The sequence below is a fragment of the Oncorhynchus kisutch genome, linkage group LG2 (assembly GCF_002021735.2).
Source record: "Oncorhynchus kisutch isolate 150728-3 linkage group LG2, Okis_V2, whole genome shotgun sequence".
Taxonomy (NCBI): domain Eukaryota; kingdom Metazoa; phylum Chordata; class Actinopteri; order Salmoniformes; family Salmonidae; genus Oncorhynchus; species Oncorhynchus kisutch.
In genome coordinates, this window is record NC_034175.2 from 50,634,345 (window position 1) to 50,654,755 (window position 20,411).

Below are 20,411 nucleotides of genomic sequence, written 5' to 3' on the forward strand. Positions count from 1 at the left end.
AGCTTTTATTTAACTAGGCATGTCACTTAAGAACATTGATATTTACAATGACGGCCGACACTGGGCCAATTGTGCACCGCCCTATTGGACTCCCAATCACGGCCGGATGTGATACAGCTGCCTGTTGCCAGTGGTGCTAGCGAATTGGAACCTCTTCTATAGTGCAACTGGATGGTACGTTGTCAAGGAGGACAATAGTGTGTTGATGAGGCTCGAACCTGGGGCCTTTCTGTCATGTTATGGACAGTTTATCCTGAGTTGTACTCAGAGGACCCTTTACTGCTAAGCTAGCACACTGATGTCGGTTTCACTGCTAACGTGTTCTGCATTTTGAACTGCAGTAAATGTATGTAATGTAGCTAAATCAAAGTGAGGCCACAAGATACAGAAATATGAACACAAGACAGCACTAGTGCAGAGCGTGGTGTGCTTTATTAGCTACATGACCTCCTTGACCCCCAGACCTAGGTAATTAGAAGAAACAAAACACACATGCAACTAGTGGCCAGCCTTCAGGAGGGAAGAGGCTGCTCTTTTACAACTTCAGAACGCACAACTCTTCAGAAACTGGGGTGTGAAACGCTCTGAACGTTGTAGATGGAAATACAGTGAATAGAGCTGACACGGTTCCCTATTCTCTGACAAACAAACATTTGTTCTACACAATACATTTCTATCTGAACTTTCTGTAATGTTACATCCTGAACAGACCCATGGTTTAAGGTTAGATCATTGAGGCAATGGCTGATGCCTCGGTAAGGTTACACATCTTTGTAATTTATTTTCATCAACCCCTTGTAGACTTAGGTGATAATAATAACTTTATTCTCTCCATACGTTCACTTTTAAATTGCATGTAGCCCATCTCTTGTGTGAAAGTTAACTTTAAAGGTTTAAGAATATTTAACTGATAAATACATTTGCCTGCAATTTACACAATGGGATTTTGTTATTGCGAAACAAGGTCTTGGAAGAGGTTTAACATTCGACAGTAGTCTATATATAGGTATGTTTATTTCTACGTCATCCACAGGGGACAATGAAACGGGTGTCAATTTCATGTAGACAATATACTATAGTAGACTAATAGTTACATAGCTACTAAAATCTAATTTTAAGCACTAGTCTACACAAAAGGTTTACGAAGTGACAGATTCAGCCGCAGGTAGGGGCCAATCAGGGAGCCCAGTGGATGTCTCACACACTCTGGAGGAAGGATTGGGGGGATGGGCGGGCCTTGTCTTTAGATAACCTCAACATAATTGGCCGGCAGCATGCCAGTCTTGCCTGAGCGCTGCACGGTGCCGTACATCCAACCTTCATCGATGGCCTGCACGTTTACGATGACATCACCGTCCTTAAAGGACACTTCGTCACTGTCGGCAGAGGAGTAGTCATACATGGCACGCACCGTTTTCTGAAAGGGACAAAAAATAGATTTTAGTCATGGTAGCTGATAAAGAAAGCAGCGGATGGTTTACTGACATCTTTTTTCCAAATCCCATTTTTGGAACAAAGTAGTGCACAACATCCCACCAAATGGATTTTGCCAAAACTCCCAACACAGGCCTCCTTGTTTTTCTGGCATCTCCCTTCCCAATGTGGAGGCAATAAAATGTCTAAATCTGTTTCACAGTCAGTCAGCAGCCAACAAACTGAGGACTGGTTGCCATGGTAACGACCTTTCTCCTGTGAGCGTGGTACATGGGTACAGTACTCACCCCGGTGGTGGAGGGGTGGGAGGGGACAGAGGACACTGTGGTCTGCTGGGTGGCTACAGAGGAAGACCTCTGCTGCAGCTCCACGGTCTTGGTGTGTGTGTAGCCTGCAGGAGATAGGAAAGACATTAGTCAAGTCAGCCGTCAAAGTTAGGATGAGGGTTAGTTATGGATACTTCTACCAAAGAGGAGTGGGCACAGGGTACTGACTATACAAAGTATTGATGAGGTTTGAATATATAGGTCTTAAATCCATGTGGACACTTAAACTTCAAGTGGTCCAAAGTGGTTTGGTGGTGTGATATCTAAACTTGGTTGTGAGTGAGCAGAGGAGGACCTACTACAGTAGACCTACCCATAGAGGGGAGAGTGAACCCGTTGCTGTACAGCGACATGTGGTGTCCTGGGTCCTCAGACACCTCAGACTTCTCATCGCCAACACCACTCATAGCGCTGGTAGAGCGGGAGTGCTCCTTGCTGCGTCGCTGGGCTTGGACTGTCAGATAAGGAATGTCATGGGTTGAATAATTTTTGTATTTGTATTTTAAGCTACAGGTAACTGCCAACATAATGGAAACGCGTGAGTAAATGAGGGTTCCGTAGTCCCCGCCACGTAATTGGCCGGCAGCGTGCCAGTCCCATCCAAGCTCATCACAAACCTGGGGACCCAGGGACTGAACACCTCCCTCTGCAACTGTATCCTGTACTTCCTGACGAGCCGGCCCCAGGCATTGAGGGTAGGCAACAACACCTCTGCCAAGCTGGCCCTCAACACGGGGGCCCCTCAGGGGTGTGTGCTTAGTTCCCTCCTGTACTCCCTGTTCACTCACGACTGCGTGGCTAAGCATGATTCCAACACCATCACCAAGTTTGCTGACGACAAGAAGGTGGTAGGCCTGATCACCGATGGTGATGAGACCGCCTACAGAGAGGAGGTCAGAGACCTAGCAGTGTGGTGCTGGGACAACAACCTCTCCCTCAATGTCAGTCAGACCAAGGAGCTGAACGTGGACGACAGCAGAAAGGAGCGCATGCCCACATGGACAGGTCACATTGATCTGGTACTCCTTGTATATAGCTCCACATTGATCTGGTACTGGTACTCCTTGTATATAGCTCCACATTGATCTGGTACTGGTACTCCTTGTATATAGCTCCACATTGATCTGGTACTGGTACTCCTTGTATATAGCTCCACATTGATCTGGTACTGGTACTCCTTGTATATAGCTCCACATTGATCTGGTACTGGTACTCCTTGTATATAGCTCCACATTGATCTGGTACTGGTACTCCTTGTATATAGCTCCACATTGATCTGGTACTGGTACTCCTTGTATATAGCTCCACATTGATATGGTACTGGTACTCCTTGTATATAGCCCCACATTGATCTGGTACTGGTACTCCTTGTATATAGCTCCACATTGATCTGGTACTCCTTGTATATAGCTCCACATTGATCTGGTACTGGTACTCCTTGTATATAGCTCCACATTGATATGGTACTGGTACTCCTTGTATATAGCCCCACATTGATCTGGTACTGGTACTCCTTGTATATAGCTCCACATTGATCTGGTACTGGTACTCCTTGTATATAGCTCCACATTGATCTGGTACTGGTAGTCCCTGTATATAGCTCCACATTGATCTGGTACTGGTACTCCTTGTATATAGCTCCACATTGATCTGGTACTGGTACTCCTTGTATATAGCTCCACATTGATATGGTACTGGTACTCCTTGTATATAGCCCCACATTGATCTGGTACTGGTACTCCTTGTATATACAGTGCCTTGCGAAAGTATTCGGCCCCCTTGAACTTTGCGACCTTTTGCCACATTTCAGGCTTCAAACATAAAGATATAAAACTGTATTTTTTTGTGAAGAATCAACAACAAGTGGGACACAATCATGAAGTGGAACGACATTAATTGGATATTTCAAACTTTTTTAACAAATCAAAAACTGAAAAATTGGGCGTGCAAAATTATTCAGCCCCTTTACTTTCAGTGCATCAAACTCTCTCCAGAAGTTCAGTGAGGATCTCTGAATGATCCAATGTTGACCTAAATGACTAATGATGATGATAAATACAATCCACCTGTGTGTAATCAAGTCTCCGTATAAATGCACCTGCACTGTGATAGTCTCAGAGGTCCGTTAAAAGCGCAGAGAGCATCATGAAGAACAAGGAACACGCCAGGCAGGTCCGAGATACTGTTGTGAAGAAGTTTAAAGCCGGATTTGGATACAAAAAGATTTCCCAAGCTTTAAACATCCCAAGGAGCACTGTGCAAGCGATAATATTGAAATGGAAGGAGTATCAGACCACTGCAAATATACCAAGACCTGGCCGTCCCTCTAAACTTTCAGCTCATACAAGGAGAAGACTGATCAGAGATGCAGCCAAGAGGCCCATGATCACTCTGGATGAACTGCAGAGATCTACAGCTGAGGTGGGAGACTCTGTCCATAGGACAACAATCAGTCGTATATTGCACAAATCTGGCCTTTATGGAAGAGTGGCAAGAAGAAAGCCATTTCTTAAAGATATCCATAAAAAGTGTTGTTTAAAGTTTGCCACAAGCCACCTGGGAGACACACCAAACATGTGGAAGAAGGTGCTCTGGTCAGATGAAACCAAAATTTAACTTTTTGGCAACAATGCAAAACGTTATGTTTGGCGTAAAAGCAACACAGCTCATCACCCTGACCACACCATCCCCACTGTCAAACATGGTGGTGGCAGCATCATGGTTTGGGCCTGCTTTTCTTCAGCAGGGACAGGGAAGATGGTTAAAATTTATGGGAAGATGGATGGAGCCAAATACAGGACCATTCTGGAAGAAAACCTGATGGAGTCTGCAAAAGACCTGAGACTGGGACGGAGATTTGTCTTCCAACAAGACAATGATCCAAAACATAAAGCAAAATCTACAATGGAATGGTTCAAAAATAAACATATCCAGGTGAATGGCCAAGTCAAAGTCCAGACCTGAATCCAATCGAGAATCTGTGGAAAGAACTGAAAACTGCTGTTCACAAATGCTCTCCATCCAACCTCACTGAGCTCGAGCTGTTTTGCAAGGAGGAATGGGAAAAAATATCAGTCTCTCGATGTGCAAAACTGATAGAGACATACCCCAAGCGACTTACAGCTGTAATCGCAGCAAAAGGTGGTGCTACAAAGTATTAACTTAAGGGGGCTGAATAATTTTGCACGCCCAATATTTCAGTTTTTGATTTGTTAAAAAAGTTTGAAATATCCAATAAATGTCGTTCCACTTCATGATTGTGTCCCACTTGTTGTTGATTCTTCACAAAAAAATACAGTTTTATATCTTTATGTTTGAAGCCTGAAATGTGGCAAAAGGTCGCAAAGTTCAAGGGGGCCGAATACTTTCGCAAGGCACTGTAGCTCCACATTGATCTGGTACTGGTACTCCTTGTATATAGCTCCACATTGATCTGGTACTGGTACTCCTTGTATATAGCTCCACATTGATCTGGTACTGGTACTCCTTGTTTATAGCTCCACATTGATCTGGTACTGGTACCCCCGTATATAGCTCCACATTGATCTGGTACCCCCGTATATAGCTCCACATTGATCTGGTACCCCCGTATATAGCTCCACATTGATCTGGTACTCCCTGTATATAGCTCCACATTGATCTGGTACTCCCTGTATATAGCTCCACATTGATCTGGTACCCCCGTATATAGCTCCACATTGATCTGGTACTCCCTGTATATAGCTCCACATTGATCTGGTACTCCCTGTATATAGCTCCACATTGATCTGGTACTCCCTGTATATAGCTCCACATTGATCTGGTACTCCCTGTATATAGCTCCACATTGATCTGGTACTCCCTGTATATAGCTCCACATTGATCTGGTACTCCCTGTATATAGCTCCACATTGATCTGGTACTCCCGTATATAGCTCCACATTGATCCGGTACTCCCTGTATATAGCTCCACATTGATCCGGTACTCCCTGTATATAGCTCCACATTGATCTGGTACTCCCGTATATAGCTCCACATTGATCTGGTACTCCCTGTATATAGCTCCACATTGATCTGGTACTCCCTGTATATAGCTCCACATTGATCTGGTACTCCCTGTATATAGCTCCACATTGATCTGGTACTCCCGTATATAGCTCCACATTGATCCGGTACTCCCTGTATATAGCTCCACATTGATCCGGTACTCCCTGTATATAGCTCCACATTGATCTGGTACTCCCGTATATAGCTCCACATTGATCTGGTACTCCCTGTATATAGCTCCACATTGATCTGGTACTCCCTGTATATAGCTCCACATTGATCTGGTACCCCCGTATATAGCTCCACATTGATCTGGTACTCCCTGTATATAGCTCCACATTGATCTGGTACTCCCTGTATATAGCTCCACATTGATCTGGTACTCCCTGTATATAGCTCCACATTGATCTGGTACCCCCGTATATAGCTCCACATTGATCTGGTACTCCCTGTATATAGCTCCACATTGATCTGGTACTCCCTGTATATAGCTCCACATTGATCTGGTACTCCCTGTATATAGCTCCACATTGATCTGGTACTCCCTGTATATAGCTCCACATTGATCTGGTACTCCCTGTATATAGCTCCACATTGATCTGGTACTCCCTGTATATAGCTCCACATTGATCTGGTACTCCCGTATATAGCTCCACATTGATCCGGTACTCCCTGTATATAGCTCCACATTGATCCGGTACTCCCTGTATATAGCTCCACATTGATCTGGTACTCCCGTATATAGCCCCACATTGATCTGGTACTCCCTGTATATAGCTCCACATTGATCTGGTACTCCCTGTATATAGCTCCACATTGATCTGGTACTCCCTGTATATAGCTCCACATTGATCTGGTACTCCCGTATATAGCTCCACATTGATCCGGTACTCCCTGTATATAGCTCCACATTGATCCGGTACTCCCTGTATATAGCTCCACATTGATCTGGTACTCCCGTATATAGCTCCACATTGATCTGGTACTCCCTGTATATAGCTCCACATTGATCCGGTACTCCCGTATATAGCTCCACATTGATCTGGTACTCCCTGTATATAGCTCCACATTGATCTGGTACTCCCTGTATATAGCTCCACATTGATCTGGTACTCCCTGTATATAGCTCCACATTGATCTGGTACTCCCTGTATATAGCTCCACATTGATCTGGTACTCCCTGTATATAGCTCCACATTGATCTGGTACTCCCTGTATATAGCTCCATTCTTGGGTGTTTTAATATTTATATTATCATTTCGTATTATCTGCATCGTTGGGAGGGGCTCGTGAACAAGCATTTCACGGGAAAGTCTACACCCGTTGTATTCGGCACGTGACAAATACAAATTGATTAGATTTGGTTCTGGCTGCTCTGTTATGGTGTGGGGTGCATTTCCTGGCATGGTTTATGTCCACTCAACCCCTTATTTATTTTTATTTCACCTTTATTTGGCCAGGTAGGCTAGTTGAGAAGTTCTCATTTACAACTGAGACCTGGCCAAGATTAAGCACACCAGTTCGAAACATACAACAACACAAAGTTACACATGGAATAAACAGAGAGGGCAAGGTAAACGGTAGTAAATACACAGCCATTCTGAGTGATCACCTTCAACCTGTGATTAATCATCTCTATCCTGATGGGAGTGGATGACAATGTCCCCATCCACAGGGCACACATGGTCACTGAATGGTTTGATGAGCATGAAAACGATATGCCATGGCCATCTCAGTCACAAGACCTCAACCCAATTGAACACTTCTGGGAGATTCTGGAGTGGCAGTTGAGATAGCGTTTCCCACCACCATCAACAAAACACCAAATTATGGAATAGTTACGCATTCCTCCTGACAGGAGTTCAACACAGTTGTAGAATCTATGCCAAGGCGCATTGAAGCCTTTCTGGCTGCTCGTGGTGCCCCAACGACCTATTAAGACACTTTGCTGGTGTTTCCATTATTTTGGCTGTTACCTGTATAACTAATTCAGAATTCTTTCATTTATATGATTTCCTGTAATGTAAATCATGTCATGCCCAGGCATCTCTCACCTGACATCATGTGCAGACTCCTGGACTGAATGTTGTCCTCAGCAGGGTCATAGTCAAACACAGAGCCGGGATTGGTGCGCCACACGCGTAGATCTGAGGGTGAACAGACAGGGAGGCTTTAATGGTCTGCTGGGGTTTCCAATACCTGCAATTTTCTTCATTGTCCATGTACGTATTCTGACCCATTCTGCGTTAAAAAGTACATCGTATATCTAGGCCTGGATTCAATCCGACCGCGCTTGTAGATAATGTGGTTTTTAAAGGCAAAGTTAGCGCATTGATTTTAGGTAAAATTCAGTTGGGATTTACCTTAAATGTCAAGCGTGCTGTAGCCAGCGTTGGAAAAAGTACCCAATTGTCATACTTACGTAAAAGTAAAGACACATTCATAGTAAAAGTCAACAAGTATTTGTTTTTAAATATACTTATATCAAAAGTAAATGTAATTGCTCAAATATACTTATGTACAAAAGTAAAAGTATAAATTATTCAAAATTCCTTATATTAAGCAAACTAGACAGCCTCGTTTTAGTTTAGTTTTTGGATAGCCAGTGGCACACTCCAACCCTCAGACATCATTTACAAAAGAAGCATTTGTGTTTAGTGAGCCCGCCAGAACAGAGGCATTAGGGTTGACCGGGGATTTTCTCTTGATAAGTGTGTGAATTGGACAGTTTTCCTGTCCTGCTAAGCATTCAAAATGTAACGAGTACTTTTGGGTGTCAGGAAAATGTATGGAGTAAAAAGTACATCATTTTATTCCACTACATACCTAAATAAAATAAAGTTGTCAAAAACAGATACCCCCAAAAACAACTTAAGTAGTATTTGAAAGTATTTGTACTTTCCACCACTGGCTGTAGCACTGTTTCAGATTGATTCACGGCACTACAGTGGGTGTGTGTGTGGGTGTTTTATTGGGTACCAGTGACAGTCTCCTGTTCGTGCTCCACGACACGTCTCTTCTCCATCTCGACCACGCGTCTCTGGATGCCACGGTAGTTGATGTCGCTGAACTCCTGGGTGTTCTTCTTCACGCGGTCCATGACAGGATCAGAGGTAGTGGGAGTGAAACTGCCCTTAGTCCTTTCAAAGTCCTGGTGGTATCTCACCTGGTGGACACAGCACTGGGATGGTTTCACATCGGTAGGGAAGGAGTAATCAACTTGGTATTTCATTTTAATAAAGGACTAAGTGGAAAGCCTAGTTCAATTTAAGTGGTATGGTTTAACATTGGGACGAATTATGAAAGTGATACATTTTTGTCTGGGCATCAGTTATTACATATAAATGACTTTACAAGCTTAATAACATTGTAAAAACCAGAGACTAACTCCAGAAATATTGCGTTGAGTCTCCTTGACCCGTCTCATCTCAGGTGTGTCCAACACAAAGGCAGCCTTGCCCTGGACCTGCTTACGGAAGCTGTCAGAGTACAACACCTGTGGGATGGCAGAGAGGACAGCAGAGGAACAACGTGAGCACCAGAGTTAACAGATTGGCCCACTCTGAGAAGGGCTTATTATTGGGACCAGATGATATTAGCAGAGAGATTCAAACATTCAGAGTGGGTGTGGATTAAGAGGGTGTGTCCCAATTCATAAGGGGGTTAGGAGTCTGTTTTCCAATCCTTTATGGGGGTGATGGGAGTGTGAGGGGAACAGGAGGAAGTTGACTAGTTTCAAGAACAAGGGAGAAGGTTAGCGATGATAATACAGACAACACATCACAGCTGGTGGGTGGTATTAAAAGAGATGAGGAGAGTAGAGGCTGACTACTGTAGATCTGATTAATATGGTTAACTAAAGAAGGAGGAGTTAGAGAGGGTTAACGTGGGTTCTAAAGGGGCACACAGGTCATGGAGGATGGCTGGTGTACCGAGCTAATTTGTTCTTGGTTCCGTTTCGCTCTCTCCATCTCTGGAGTGAACACTTGGGGTGTTCCTTTAGCAGAACTGTCCTTATACAACACCTACAGAACAGAAACACAATGCCCCCCAGGGGACCGTAAGACACACTGCAACAACACAGACAGCAATCACACAACACAACACACACACACTAAAACATCTGCAGCCTCCACAGCATGGCAAGGATGTTAGTTGCCACACTAAAACAGGAGATATAATAACACAAAACTAACACGGCTGTGGAGAGGAGATAAAAACATTGTGGGAAAAAGGTTATGGAAAGGGAAAAATGGAAAAGCAAAAACACTCAGAACATGAGGGAGCCACATCGTAGAGGGTGTTTTTGGCTGAGGTTGGAATTAAGGGAGAGTCAAAGGTGATTTACTGATGTTGGAAGGTGGATGGATGGATAGATAGGAGGGAGAAGGACGGATGTGTTATATTAGGATTTTTGATTGTTGATGACAGGGGCTGTAGCTCAGGGAGCTCCAGCCTGAACCGATGGGCATCGCTGATGCAGGAAGATAAAAGGAGTATATGAGGGTTGATGATGAGGGGTCAGCAGATAAAGAAGACGGTTTAAGGAGGTGAGGGATGGTCAGGTGAGGGAGGGTCATGCTCAAATGTCAACTAAACCCAGTGAGAAACACAGAAACACGTGTTGGTGGGTTCAATGGTTTCCTCTAGTACCGAGCTGATGTTCTTCTGCATCTCACGGACCCTCTTCACCTCTGGTAGGTCTGAGACGGCTGTGCCCTGCCCCAACGAGTCCTTGTACTTTATCTACACATCAGATCAGCAGCACGGGTCCCATGCAGAGTAGATGTCACAATGGACATACACACAGAGAGCAACCGTAAGCCAGAGACAGACAGCAGCTACAAATGGCATTGAACTCATAATAGCACAAGGACAAGAGCAACTACAGAAGAATAAAGCTAGAATGAACACACAGAACACAGCAACAACTTCAGCAACAGCATGTTGGGCCTCACCTCTTAGATGGAAACATGTAATCACAGAGAGTGGTTCCTCTACCAATATATTGTTCAGACAGTTACATGTTACCAGAGAACTTGACATTGTAAAATCATCATCTACTTGCTCCATTTTTGGGAAAAATGTATGTTTAACTGGAACAAGCTACATTAGTATCATTACTACATGATATGTTTGATGAGATGGTGATAAAGGCTGGTTTAATAGGGTATCTTTCACAGATAAGTTTTGAGGTGGGGTGAGATTGGAAAGGGTTGGACAGGGGAATTAAAGAGGGGTTTGAGTTGTACAGGGGCTTGAATAACAGGAGCAGGACAGACATGAGTATATGGCTGGTAGATGAAAGGTAGGTAGGTGGTTCACACTCTAATACTATGTACCGTGCTAATGTGTTGCTGATTGCGTTTAACTCTCTCCATCTCTGGGGTGTCTGACAGAGCTGTCCCTCTTCCCAAATCCTCTTTGTACTGAATCTTTAAACAGTAACACCAGGACAACCAGTCAGAAAGAGGGTTGATTTCCCATTCAAATAATAACAAAGGATATTGTAAACTTATGGTGGCCGCCATCAAATGCATGCAAAGGTTTGGGTTATAGTTAAACTACTGTTCTGAAATCTCACAGCACTTCAGTAAAGAAACTGAGTAGAAATATAATCAAAATATATTTTTTAAGTTTGATGAAATTAATAGAAAAAAAAATGAAGAAAACTCTAAGAGCAATTTGTCTGGTAGGACAAAAACAGATTGAAAAACAAAAATTTAAGGGGATGATTCTATTTGGGCCTTTAGTTTGGAGGAAAAAGGATGTTACGTTATTTAGCATTCAGGAGGAAGCGCTAGGCTTCATCTTAGCACACAGAAGTCAAAGGTCACCACTGATAGTTTAGGGGGCATTATTTGAGGTCAGTTAGGGGTCTTACGACAGAGAAGGTATGAGTTTTTTGGGAGTTTGTTGGTTGGGAAATTAAGCGGGGCTAGATAGAAACTTTAATACCGAGCTGATGTTCTTCTGCATCTCACGAACCCTCTTCACCTCAGGTAGGTCTGAGACAGCTGTTCCCTGACCCAACGAGTCCTTGTACTTTATCTACCATAGGGGTTCCATGAGGAACACAGAGACAAAGCAAGACAGATATAAAGCACACACATACTGTACATACACACAGCAGCAAAGACGAAGGCCTCACTGAAAACAGTGACAATGCAGCTGGCGTAAAGCACAAGAACGCTCACATGTAGGTAAAACAGTCATGATTGTTAACAGCAGTTAAGTTTACAGCATATACCATTTATAACACTATACACAATGTAGCTGAATAGGAAACTTCTGAGTGAATGAAAGGTCGATATTTGGTTTAGTTTATTACAGATCTTAGATGTAATGAATTATTGTTTTGTTTGATGACTTCTGCTGAGTCTGCTGGGACAATGAACTCTGGAATTAGTATATACTCTGCAGAACAGTGTTGAAAAGGTGGAAATTAAAAATGGTTGCCATTATGTAAAGATTAAACCATTATATGGTCTAGTATTTAAAAAATATGGGAACTGTGTTGGTGGTGGTGTGGGGGTCAGCATGGAGCCTATGGCATGGAAGTGTAGCCTGAGTGAAGATGGGTGGAGAGGAGAGGAGAAGAAAAGCAGGGTCACACGATAGTGTACCGTGCTAATGTTTGTCTGATTGCGTTTAACTCTGTCCATCTCTGGGGTGTCTGACAGAGCTGTTCCTCCTCCCAAATCCTCTTTGTACTGAATCTTTAAACAGTAACACAGGGACAACCAGTCAGAAAGAGGGTTGATTGCCCACTTAAATACAAACAAAGGATATTGTAAACTTATGATGGCCGCCATAAAATACATGCAAAGGTTTGGGTTACAGTTAATCTACTGTTCTGAAATCTCACAGCACTTCAGTAAAGAAATTGAGAAGAAAAAATAAATGTTTGATGAAATTATTATAAATAAAAAATGGAGAAGAAAAATCTAAATGCAGTTTGTTTGTCTGGTGGGACACAGATTGAAAAACAAGAACTAAAAGGGGATGGTTCTATTTGGGCCTTTAGTTTGGAGGAAAAAGGAAGTTACGTTATTTAGCATTCAGGAGGAAGCGCTAGGCTTCATCTTGGCGCACAGAAGTCAAAGGTCAGGAGAATAACCATGGATAGTTTAGGGGGCATAATTTGAGGTCAGTTAGGGGTCATACGACAGAGAAGGTATGAGTTTTTTGGGAGTTTGTTGGTTGGGAAATTAAGCGGGGCTAGATAGAAACTTTAATACCGAGCTGATGTTCTTCTGCATCTCACGAACCCTCTTCACCTCAGGTAGGTCTGAGACAGCTGTTCCCTGACCCAACGAGTCCTTGTACTTTATCTACCATAGGGGTTCCATGAGGAACACAGAGACAAAGCAAGACAGATATAAAGCACACACATACTGTACATACACACAGCAGCAAAGACGAAGGCCTCACTGAAAACAGTGACAATGCAGCTGGCGTAAAGCACAAGAACGCTCACATGTAGGTAAAACAGTCATGATTGTTAACAGCAGTTAAGTTTACAGCATATACAGTTTATAACACTATACACAATGTAGCTGAATAGGAAACTTCTGAGTGAATGAAAGGTCGATATTTGGTTTAGTTTATTACAGATCTTAGATGTAATTAATTATTGTTTTGTTTGATGACTTCTGCTGAGTCTGCTGGGACAATGAACTCTGAGATTAGTATAAACTCTGCAGAACAGTGTTGAAAAGGTGGAAATTAAAAATGGTTGCCATTATGTAAAGATTAAACCATTATATGGTCTAGTTTTTAAAAATATGGGAACTGTGTTGGTGGTGGTGTGGGGGTCAGCATGGAGCCTATGGCATGGAAGTGTAGCCTGAGTGAAGATGGGTGGAGAGGAGAGAAGAAAAGCAGGGTCACACGATAGTGTACCGTGCTAATGTTTGTCTGATTGCGTTTAACTCTGTCCATCTCTGGGGTGTCTGACAGAGCTGTTCCTCCTCCCAAATCCTCTTTGTACTGAATCTTTAAACAGTAACACAGGGACAACCAGTCAGAAAGAGGGTTGATTGCCCACTTAAATACAAACAAAGGATATTGTAAACTTATGATGGCCGCCATAAAATACATGCAAAGTTTTGGGTTACAGTTAAACTAATGTTCTGAAATCTCACAGCACTACAGTAAAGAAACTGAGAATATATATTTTTTAAATTAAAAAGTATGATGAAATTATTTGAAACAAAAATTGGAGAAGAAAAATCTAAATGCAGTTTGTTTGTCTGGTGGGACACAGATTGAAAAACAAGAAACCTAAAAGGAGATGGTTCTATTTGGGCCTTTAGTTTGGAGGAAAAAATGAAGTTATGTTATTTTGTATTCAGGAGGAAGCACTTGGCTTCATCTTGGCGCACAGGAGTCAAAGGTCAGAAGAATAACCACTGATAGTTTAGGGTACATAATTTGAGGTCAGTTAGGGGTCATATGACAGAGAAGGCATGACATTTTTGGGAGTTTGTTGGTTGGGAAATTAGACGGGGCTAGATAGAAACTTTAATACCGAGCTGATGTTCTTCTGCATCTCACGAACCCTCTTCACCTCAGGTAGGTCTGAGACAGCTGTTCCCTGACCCAACGAGTCCTTGTACTTTATCTACCATAGGGGTTCCATGAGGAACACAGAGACAAAGCAAGACAGATATAAAGCACACACATACTGTACATACACACAGCAGCAAAGACAAAGGCCTCACTGAAAACAGTGACAATGCAGCTGGCGTAAAGCACAAGAACGCTCACATGTAGTCATGATTGTTAACAGCAGTAACAGCAGTTAAGTTTACAGCATACACCGTTTATAACACTATAAACAATGTTCAGTTGAAGTCGGAAGTCTACATACATGTTAGCCAAATACATTTAAACTCAGTTTTTCACAATTCCTGACATTTACTCCTAGTAAAAATTCCCTGTCTTAGGTCAGTTAGTATCACCACTTTATTTTAAGAATGTGAAATGTCAGAATAATAGTAGAGATAATGATTGATTTCAGCTTTTATTTCTTTCATCACATTCCCAGTGGGTCAGAAGTTGACATAAACTCAAATATTATTTGGTAGCATTGCCTTTAAATTGTTTAACTTGGGTCAAATGTTTCAGGTAGCCTTCCACAAGCTTCCCACAATAAGTTGGGTGAATTTTGTCCCATTCCTCCTGACAAAGCTGGTGTAACAAAGTCAGGTTTGTAGGCCTCCTTGCTTGCACATGCTTTTTCAGTTCTGTCCACACATTCTCTATGGGATTGAGGTAAGGGCTTTGTGATGGCCACTCAAATACCTCGACTTTGTTGTCCTTAAGCCATTTTGCCACAACTTTGGAAGTATGCTTGGGGTCATTGTCCATTTGGAAGACCCATTTGCGCCCAAGCTTTAACTTAACTTAACTGATGTCTTGAGATGTTGCTTCAATATATCCATATAATTTTCCTCCCTCATGCCATCTATTTTGTGAAGTGCATCAGCACCCCCACAACATGTTGCTATCACCCCTGTGCTTTACAGTTGGGATGGTGTTCTTCAGCTTGCAAGCCTCCCCCTTTTTCTTCCAAACATAACGAAGGTCATTATGGCCAAACAGTTCTATTTTTGTTTCAGCAGACCAGAGGACATTTCTCCAAATAGTACGATCTTTGTTCCCATGTGCAGTTGCAAACCGTAGTCTGGCTTTTTTATGGCGGTTTTGGAGCAGTGGCTTCTTCCTTGCTGAGCGGACTTTCAGGTTATGTCGATATAGGACTCGTTTTCCTGTGGATATAGATACTTTTGTACCCGTTTCCTCCATCATCTTCACAAGGTCCTTTGCTGTTGTTCTGGGATTGATTTGCACTTTTCGCACCAAAGTACATTCATATCTAGGAGATAGAACGCATCCCCTTCCTGAGTGCTATGACGGCTGCATGGTCGCATGGTCTTTATACTTGCGTACTCTTGTTTGTACAGATGAACGTGGTACCTTCAGGAATTTGGAAATTGCTCCCAAGGATGAACCAGACTTGTGGAGGTCTACACATTTTTTTTCTGAGGTCTTGGCTGATTTCTTTAGATTTTCCCATGATGTCAAGCAAAGAGGCACTGAGTTTGAAGGTAGGCCTTGAAATACATCCACAGGTACACCTCCAATTGACTCAAATGATGTCAATTAGCCTATCAGAACCTTCTAAAGCCATGGCATCATTTTCTGGAATTTTCCAAGCTGTTTAAAGGCACAGTCAACTTAGTGTATGTAAACTTCTGACCCACTGGAATTGTGATACAGTGAATTATAAGTGAAATAATCTGTCTGTAAACAATTGTTGGAAAAATTACTTGTGTCATGCACAAAGTAGATGTCCTAACTGACTTACCAAAACTATAGTTTGTTAACAAGAAATTTGTGGAGTGGTTGAAAAACGAGTTTTAATGACTCCAACCTAAGTGTATGTAAACGTCTGACTTCAACTGTAGCTGAATAGGAAACTTCTGAGCGAATGAAAGGTTGATATTTGGTTTAGTTTATTACAGATCTTAGATGTAATGAATTATTGTTTTGTTTGATGACTTCTGCTGAGTCTGCTGGGACAATGAACTCTGAGATTAGTATAAACTCTGCAGAACAGTGTTGAAAAGGTGGAAATTAAAAATGGTTGCCATTATGTAAAGATTAAACCATTATATGGTCTAGTATTTAAAATTATGGGAACTGTGTTGGTGGTGGTGTGGGGAAGTGGAGCCTATGGCATGGAAGTGTAGCCTGAGTGAAGATGGGTGGAGAGGAGAGGAGAGGAGAAGAAAAGCAGGTTCACACTACAGTGTACCGTGCTAATGTTTGTCTGATTGCGTTTAACTCTGTCCATCTCTGGGGTGTCTGACAGAGCTGTTCCTCCTCCCAAATCCTCTTTGTACTGAATCTTTAAACAGTAAGAGGAGGCAAAAAGTAGTGAGCGGCGATTAACCTGACACAAAACATTTCTAGATGGCACATGACTGAAGCATTACACCGGTTGGCTAACAGTAAAATAATTACCATATAATGGCACTTCAGCATTGCACAAACCAGAGGTTTAACATCTAAAAATGTTATTAACCTAAAGGTTAAAGCTGCTAATTATAGAAAAAATACAGCAACCCTGGGCACAGACGTCAATTCAACATCTATTCCATTTCGTTGAAATGAAGTGGAAACAACATTGATTCAACCAGTGTGTGCCGAATGGGAAGTTTGTCTAGGATTAATCTCGCACTATCTATCATAGTTAATATCTATATTATCTACATCAAAAAGGGCTGCATATCAGGGAATGTTAACTTTCAGTTCAAAAGAGAGTCAAAAAATAAGCAAAGAAATAAAAATATCAAGAAAGGGGAGGTATAAAAATTAAAAAAAGTGAAAATATGTTATTAGAAAAGGTCAAACATATTTTTAAAAGATACTCATGTAGCAGTAGGTATACCGAGCTGAAATTCTTTGTATTCTCTTTAACACGTAGCATTTCAGGGGTGTCCTTTATTGATGACACTTTGCCCTTAACGTTTTTAAGGTGGTCTGTCTGGTACTGAAGCTACAGGGAAAAGAGCACAAGTGCAGTTAAAATGTCTCGCAATAATAACAACAAAAAAATCAAGAAAAGATAGAAAAAGAAAACAAAAAGAGAAAAAAGCAACAACCGTGATAAAACCATGGCGCTCTAATGAATATGTGAAACATTACAAACGCACTGCCTTTTTTTTACTGCCGATAGTAAAATGCATAAACCGCATGGTCTGCTCTACACTGGAAAAAAAAGATCTCTTTACTCTTGTTTATGGAATATGCCATTCTCTAATTATATAGATTCAACTATGTAATTAGCTGCTGTTCTTCCCAAGAACAATAAAAAGCCTTGAGCCTGGCTTTTCTGAATCGACAATTACATAATAAACATAATGTACAGTATGCTGCTGGTTTTCATTAGTTCAGACAGCACAACACAACAGATGGTCATAAAGAAACAATGAACATATACTGTAAATGTATATAAAGTATTATAGGTAATACTTTGAAGACAAGACACCGAAGACACACAGAGAGCCACCTTGCTGCCACTGACTGGCATGGGTGATGATGAACCTGTGATCTGGAACCTGGGCATTTGGTTCCAAACAGAGGATTCTAAAACAGAAGGTTCTAAAAGGGTTCTACTTACAGTGCTGAAGTTTTTCTGGTTCTCACGGACTCTCATCATCTCAGGGGTGTCCAGGACGGGCACATAGTGAGACATGGTATTCTTAGCCTCCTCCCTGTACTTTTTCTGTTGGACACAATACACACACACACACAGAGAGAGAGAGAAGTCACACAACACCTTGGTCAACTCTGATGTCAATATATTCAACGCATATCAATCTATATCCCTCATATCAATGCAAAGGTAATCTACATAGTTTGTGGAGAGTTTATTAACATGGCTTGTGGACACTCCATAGTCATTCGGAGCGTTCCTCTTACCTGGCTGACCATGTTCCTGATATTCTGTGCGTGGAGGATGTCAGGGGTGTCGATAACGCTAGTGTAGCTAGCCCTGTCCGCCTCAGCAGTCTGCTTGTACTTTTGCTGAGGAGGGGCACAAACTGCGGCTCAGAAACACACTCTTTGTTAAATAACAACTACATGCACTGATGAAGAGTAGTCTTTCAGTATTCTTGGTATAGTACACAATTACCGTATTGAAAGACATTAACATTGGGATATGGTTATGATTATAATATGCATTTGTTACATGTAAAATAGCTATACAGAAACCCAAGTATAACTAAGACAGTTGGACAATGTGAAATATCTTCTAGGTTCCAAAAAAAGTCCTTCTCTGATAGTAATCTAAAAAATATTTTAATAATGTACAATGCTGAAAATAATGCGTAGTGCACATATTACAAAAAACAATGAATGGACTTAATGAACATATCACAAAAAAAGGATGGCTTGGTCCAAGTACCCAGCCCCACTGACCTGGCTGAGGATGTCTGTAGCATTCCTAGCCCTCATGAAGTCTGGCGTGTCTGTAGCCAAAGCCGACATTCCTTTGCCCTTTATCTCTGTCTCCAATGTCTTCTTGTACTCTTTCTGCAAACAGCCACATTGCACACAGTCAAGTCAAACAATTCTTTATTAGAGTATTCAAATCTAGCTATTGGATATTATATTAGGAAGGAAAGGGATCTCATTTGTTTAGGGACTGCAAAACCAAAAATGGCAAAAGTTAAAACAGGTTAGCTCAAACAAACCAACATTAACGGGATAAATCAAGCTACGAGGGAGGGAGACAGGAAGGGTCCACTCAAAGCTGAAAGACAGAAGAAGGTTTAGTGTGAATCTCAGTGAGGTAGTGTAGGTCGTTTCAGACACCATATTATCTGGTTAACCTGGGGAACTACTAGCCTGGTCCCAGATCTGTTTGTACTGTCTTGCAAACTCCTATGGTCAATGTCACCAATGTAGTTGGCACGACAGCACAAACAGATCTGGGACTAGGTTGGGGGAATGACACTACTAGCTCGACAACTGCGTTGTAAACACATTAGTGATGTCATCCTGCGTCAAGAAAAAAAAACAATCAGCTGCCTGGTTAGTTGATGAAACAGGAAGAGGAGGAGGAGACGGAAGCAGAGGACGGGGAAGGGGAGAGAGAAATGGGAGAAGAAGACTGTTCCATCTGTAGCAGTCCTACCTGACTCAGGATAGCAGTGGCATTTCTTGCTCTCAAAAGCTCCGGAGTTTCCTCAAAAACAGTTAGCCCTTTACCCTTCACCCCCTCCTCTAGATCCCTCCTGTACTCTTTCTACAGAGCGGAAGGAAGAACAGAGAGACTGCAGAGAGACAGGCAGGGCAACACAGGCAGGGCAACACAGACAGGATACGGTACAGTACCTGCTCACCTGGTAAGTAATACCGCTCCCCCATAGATCTCAAAGTCACCAAGTTTCCCCTTCAAATTATGACAAACCAGTTGTGGTTTTGGTTGACATGTACTGACAAATATTGACTTGCCAAGTCGGACATGATCATTTATTTTTATACAATACGTATTTTGACCAATAGACATTAAATTGGTCATTGGAAAGACATTGGTGAGTTTGGTAAGCAGCCTGATAAAACACAAATTGAATTTTATCAGATAGAACAATAAGACAAAAAATACCCACAGGACATTTGGTACAAGACAGTTTGTTCATGAGGCTTTTTTTGCCAAAAGCACTCATGTTTGCATTTCATTAGGGCATCATGCAGAACAAACACAGGAAACAGGGTTATTTAAAAAGCCAAACCAGACAGAAAAACCAGACAAATTAAGACAGTTGTTTTGAAGGAATGGGTGGGAACTACAAAGGTCACAATGTCAACATAGATGACAGTTCATACATAACACTAATAGTGCAGACATGGCAATAAAACAAAGTCTTTAACTAAAACAGTCACGCAACACTACTATGGTACTATGAAAAGGGAAGGGTGTATTACGTGTAATCGTAATAGAGTGTATTATCGTTGGGTGGTGAACCATGCAAGTTAACCACAACTAACCTGGGTGTGACAATTTCTTGAGGAGAAAAATTCACACACGTGGGATTAAAAGAAGGA

General features: G+C 42.0%; 1 protein-coding gene across 31 annotated transcripts in view; it reads right to left on the bottom strand.

Annotated features, from left to right (window-relative positions):
• Window positions 1-410: 410 nt before the first annotated feature.
• Window positions 411-20,411, bottom strand: part of neb (nebulin) — an 84,222-nt gene continuing 64,221 nt past the window's right edge. For 6 of the 31 annotated variants that reach the window (XM_031796977.1, XM_031796973.1, XM_031796959.1 and 3 more), the window contains 20 exons: window positions 19,501-19,611; window positions 18,783-18,896; window positions 18,282-18,386; window positions 17,980-18,084; window positions 17,248-17,355; window positions 16,612-16,704; window positions 14,320-14,412; window positions 13,692-13,784; window positions 13,028-13,120; window positions 12,413-12,505; window positions 11,745-11,837; window positions 11,129-11,221; window positions 10,440-10,532; window positions 9,719-9,811; window positions 9,175-9,282; window positions 8,766-8,952; window positions 7,841-7,933; window positions 2,074-2,214; window positions 1,722-1,825; window positions 411-1,417 (listed from right to left, as the gene is read on the bottom strand). In XM_031796977.1, the coding sequence (XP_031652837.1) occupies window positions 1,244-1,417; window positions 1,722-1,825; window positions 2,074-2,214; window positions 7,841-7,933; window positions 8,766-8,952; window positions 9,175-9,282; window positions 9,719-9,811; window positions 10,440-10,532; window positions 11,129-11,221; window positions 11,745-11,837; window positions 12,413-12,505; window positions 13,028-13,120; window positions 13,692-13,784; window positions 14,320-14,412; window positions 16,612-16,704; window positions 17,248-17,355; window positions 17,980-18,084; window positions 18,282-18,386; window positions 18,783-18,896; window positions 19,501-19,611 (2,187 nt within the window). In that variant the 3' untranslated portion in view covers window positions 411-1,243. The remainder of the gene's footprint in view (window positions 1,418-1,721; window positions 1,826-2,073; window positions 2,215-7,840; window positions 7,934-8,765; window positions 8,953-9,174; window positions 9,283-9,718; window positions 9,812-10,439; window positions 10,533-11,128; window positions 11,222-11,744; window positions 11,838-12,412; window positions 12,506-13,027; window positions 13,121-13,691; window positions 13,785-14,319; window positions 14,413-16,611; window positions 16,705-17,247; window positions 17,356-17,979; window positions 18,085-18,281; window positions 18,387-18,782; window positions 18,897-19,500; window positions 19,612-20,411) is intronic. The other 25 variants (XM_031797040.1, XM_031797032.1, XM_031797043.1 and 22 more) reach the window with 20 other exon arrangements.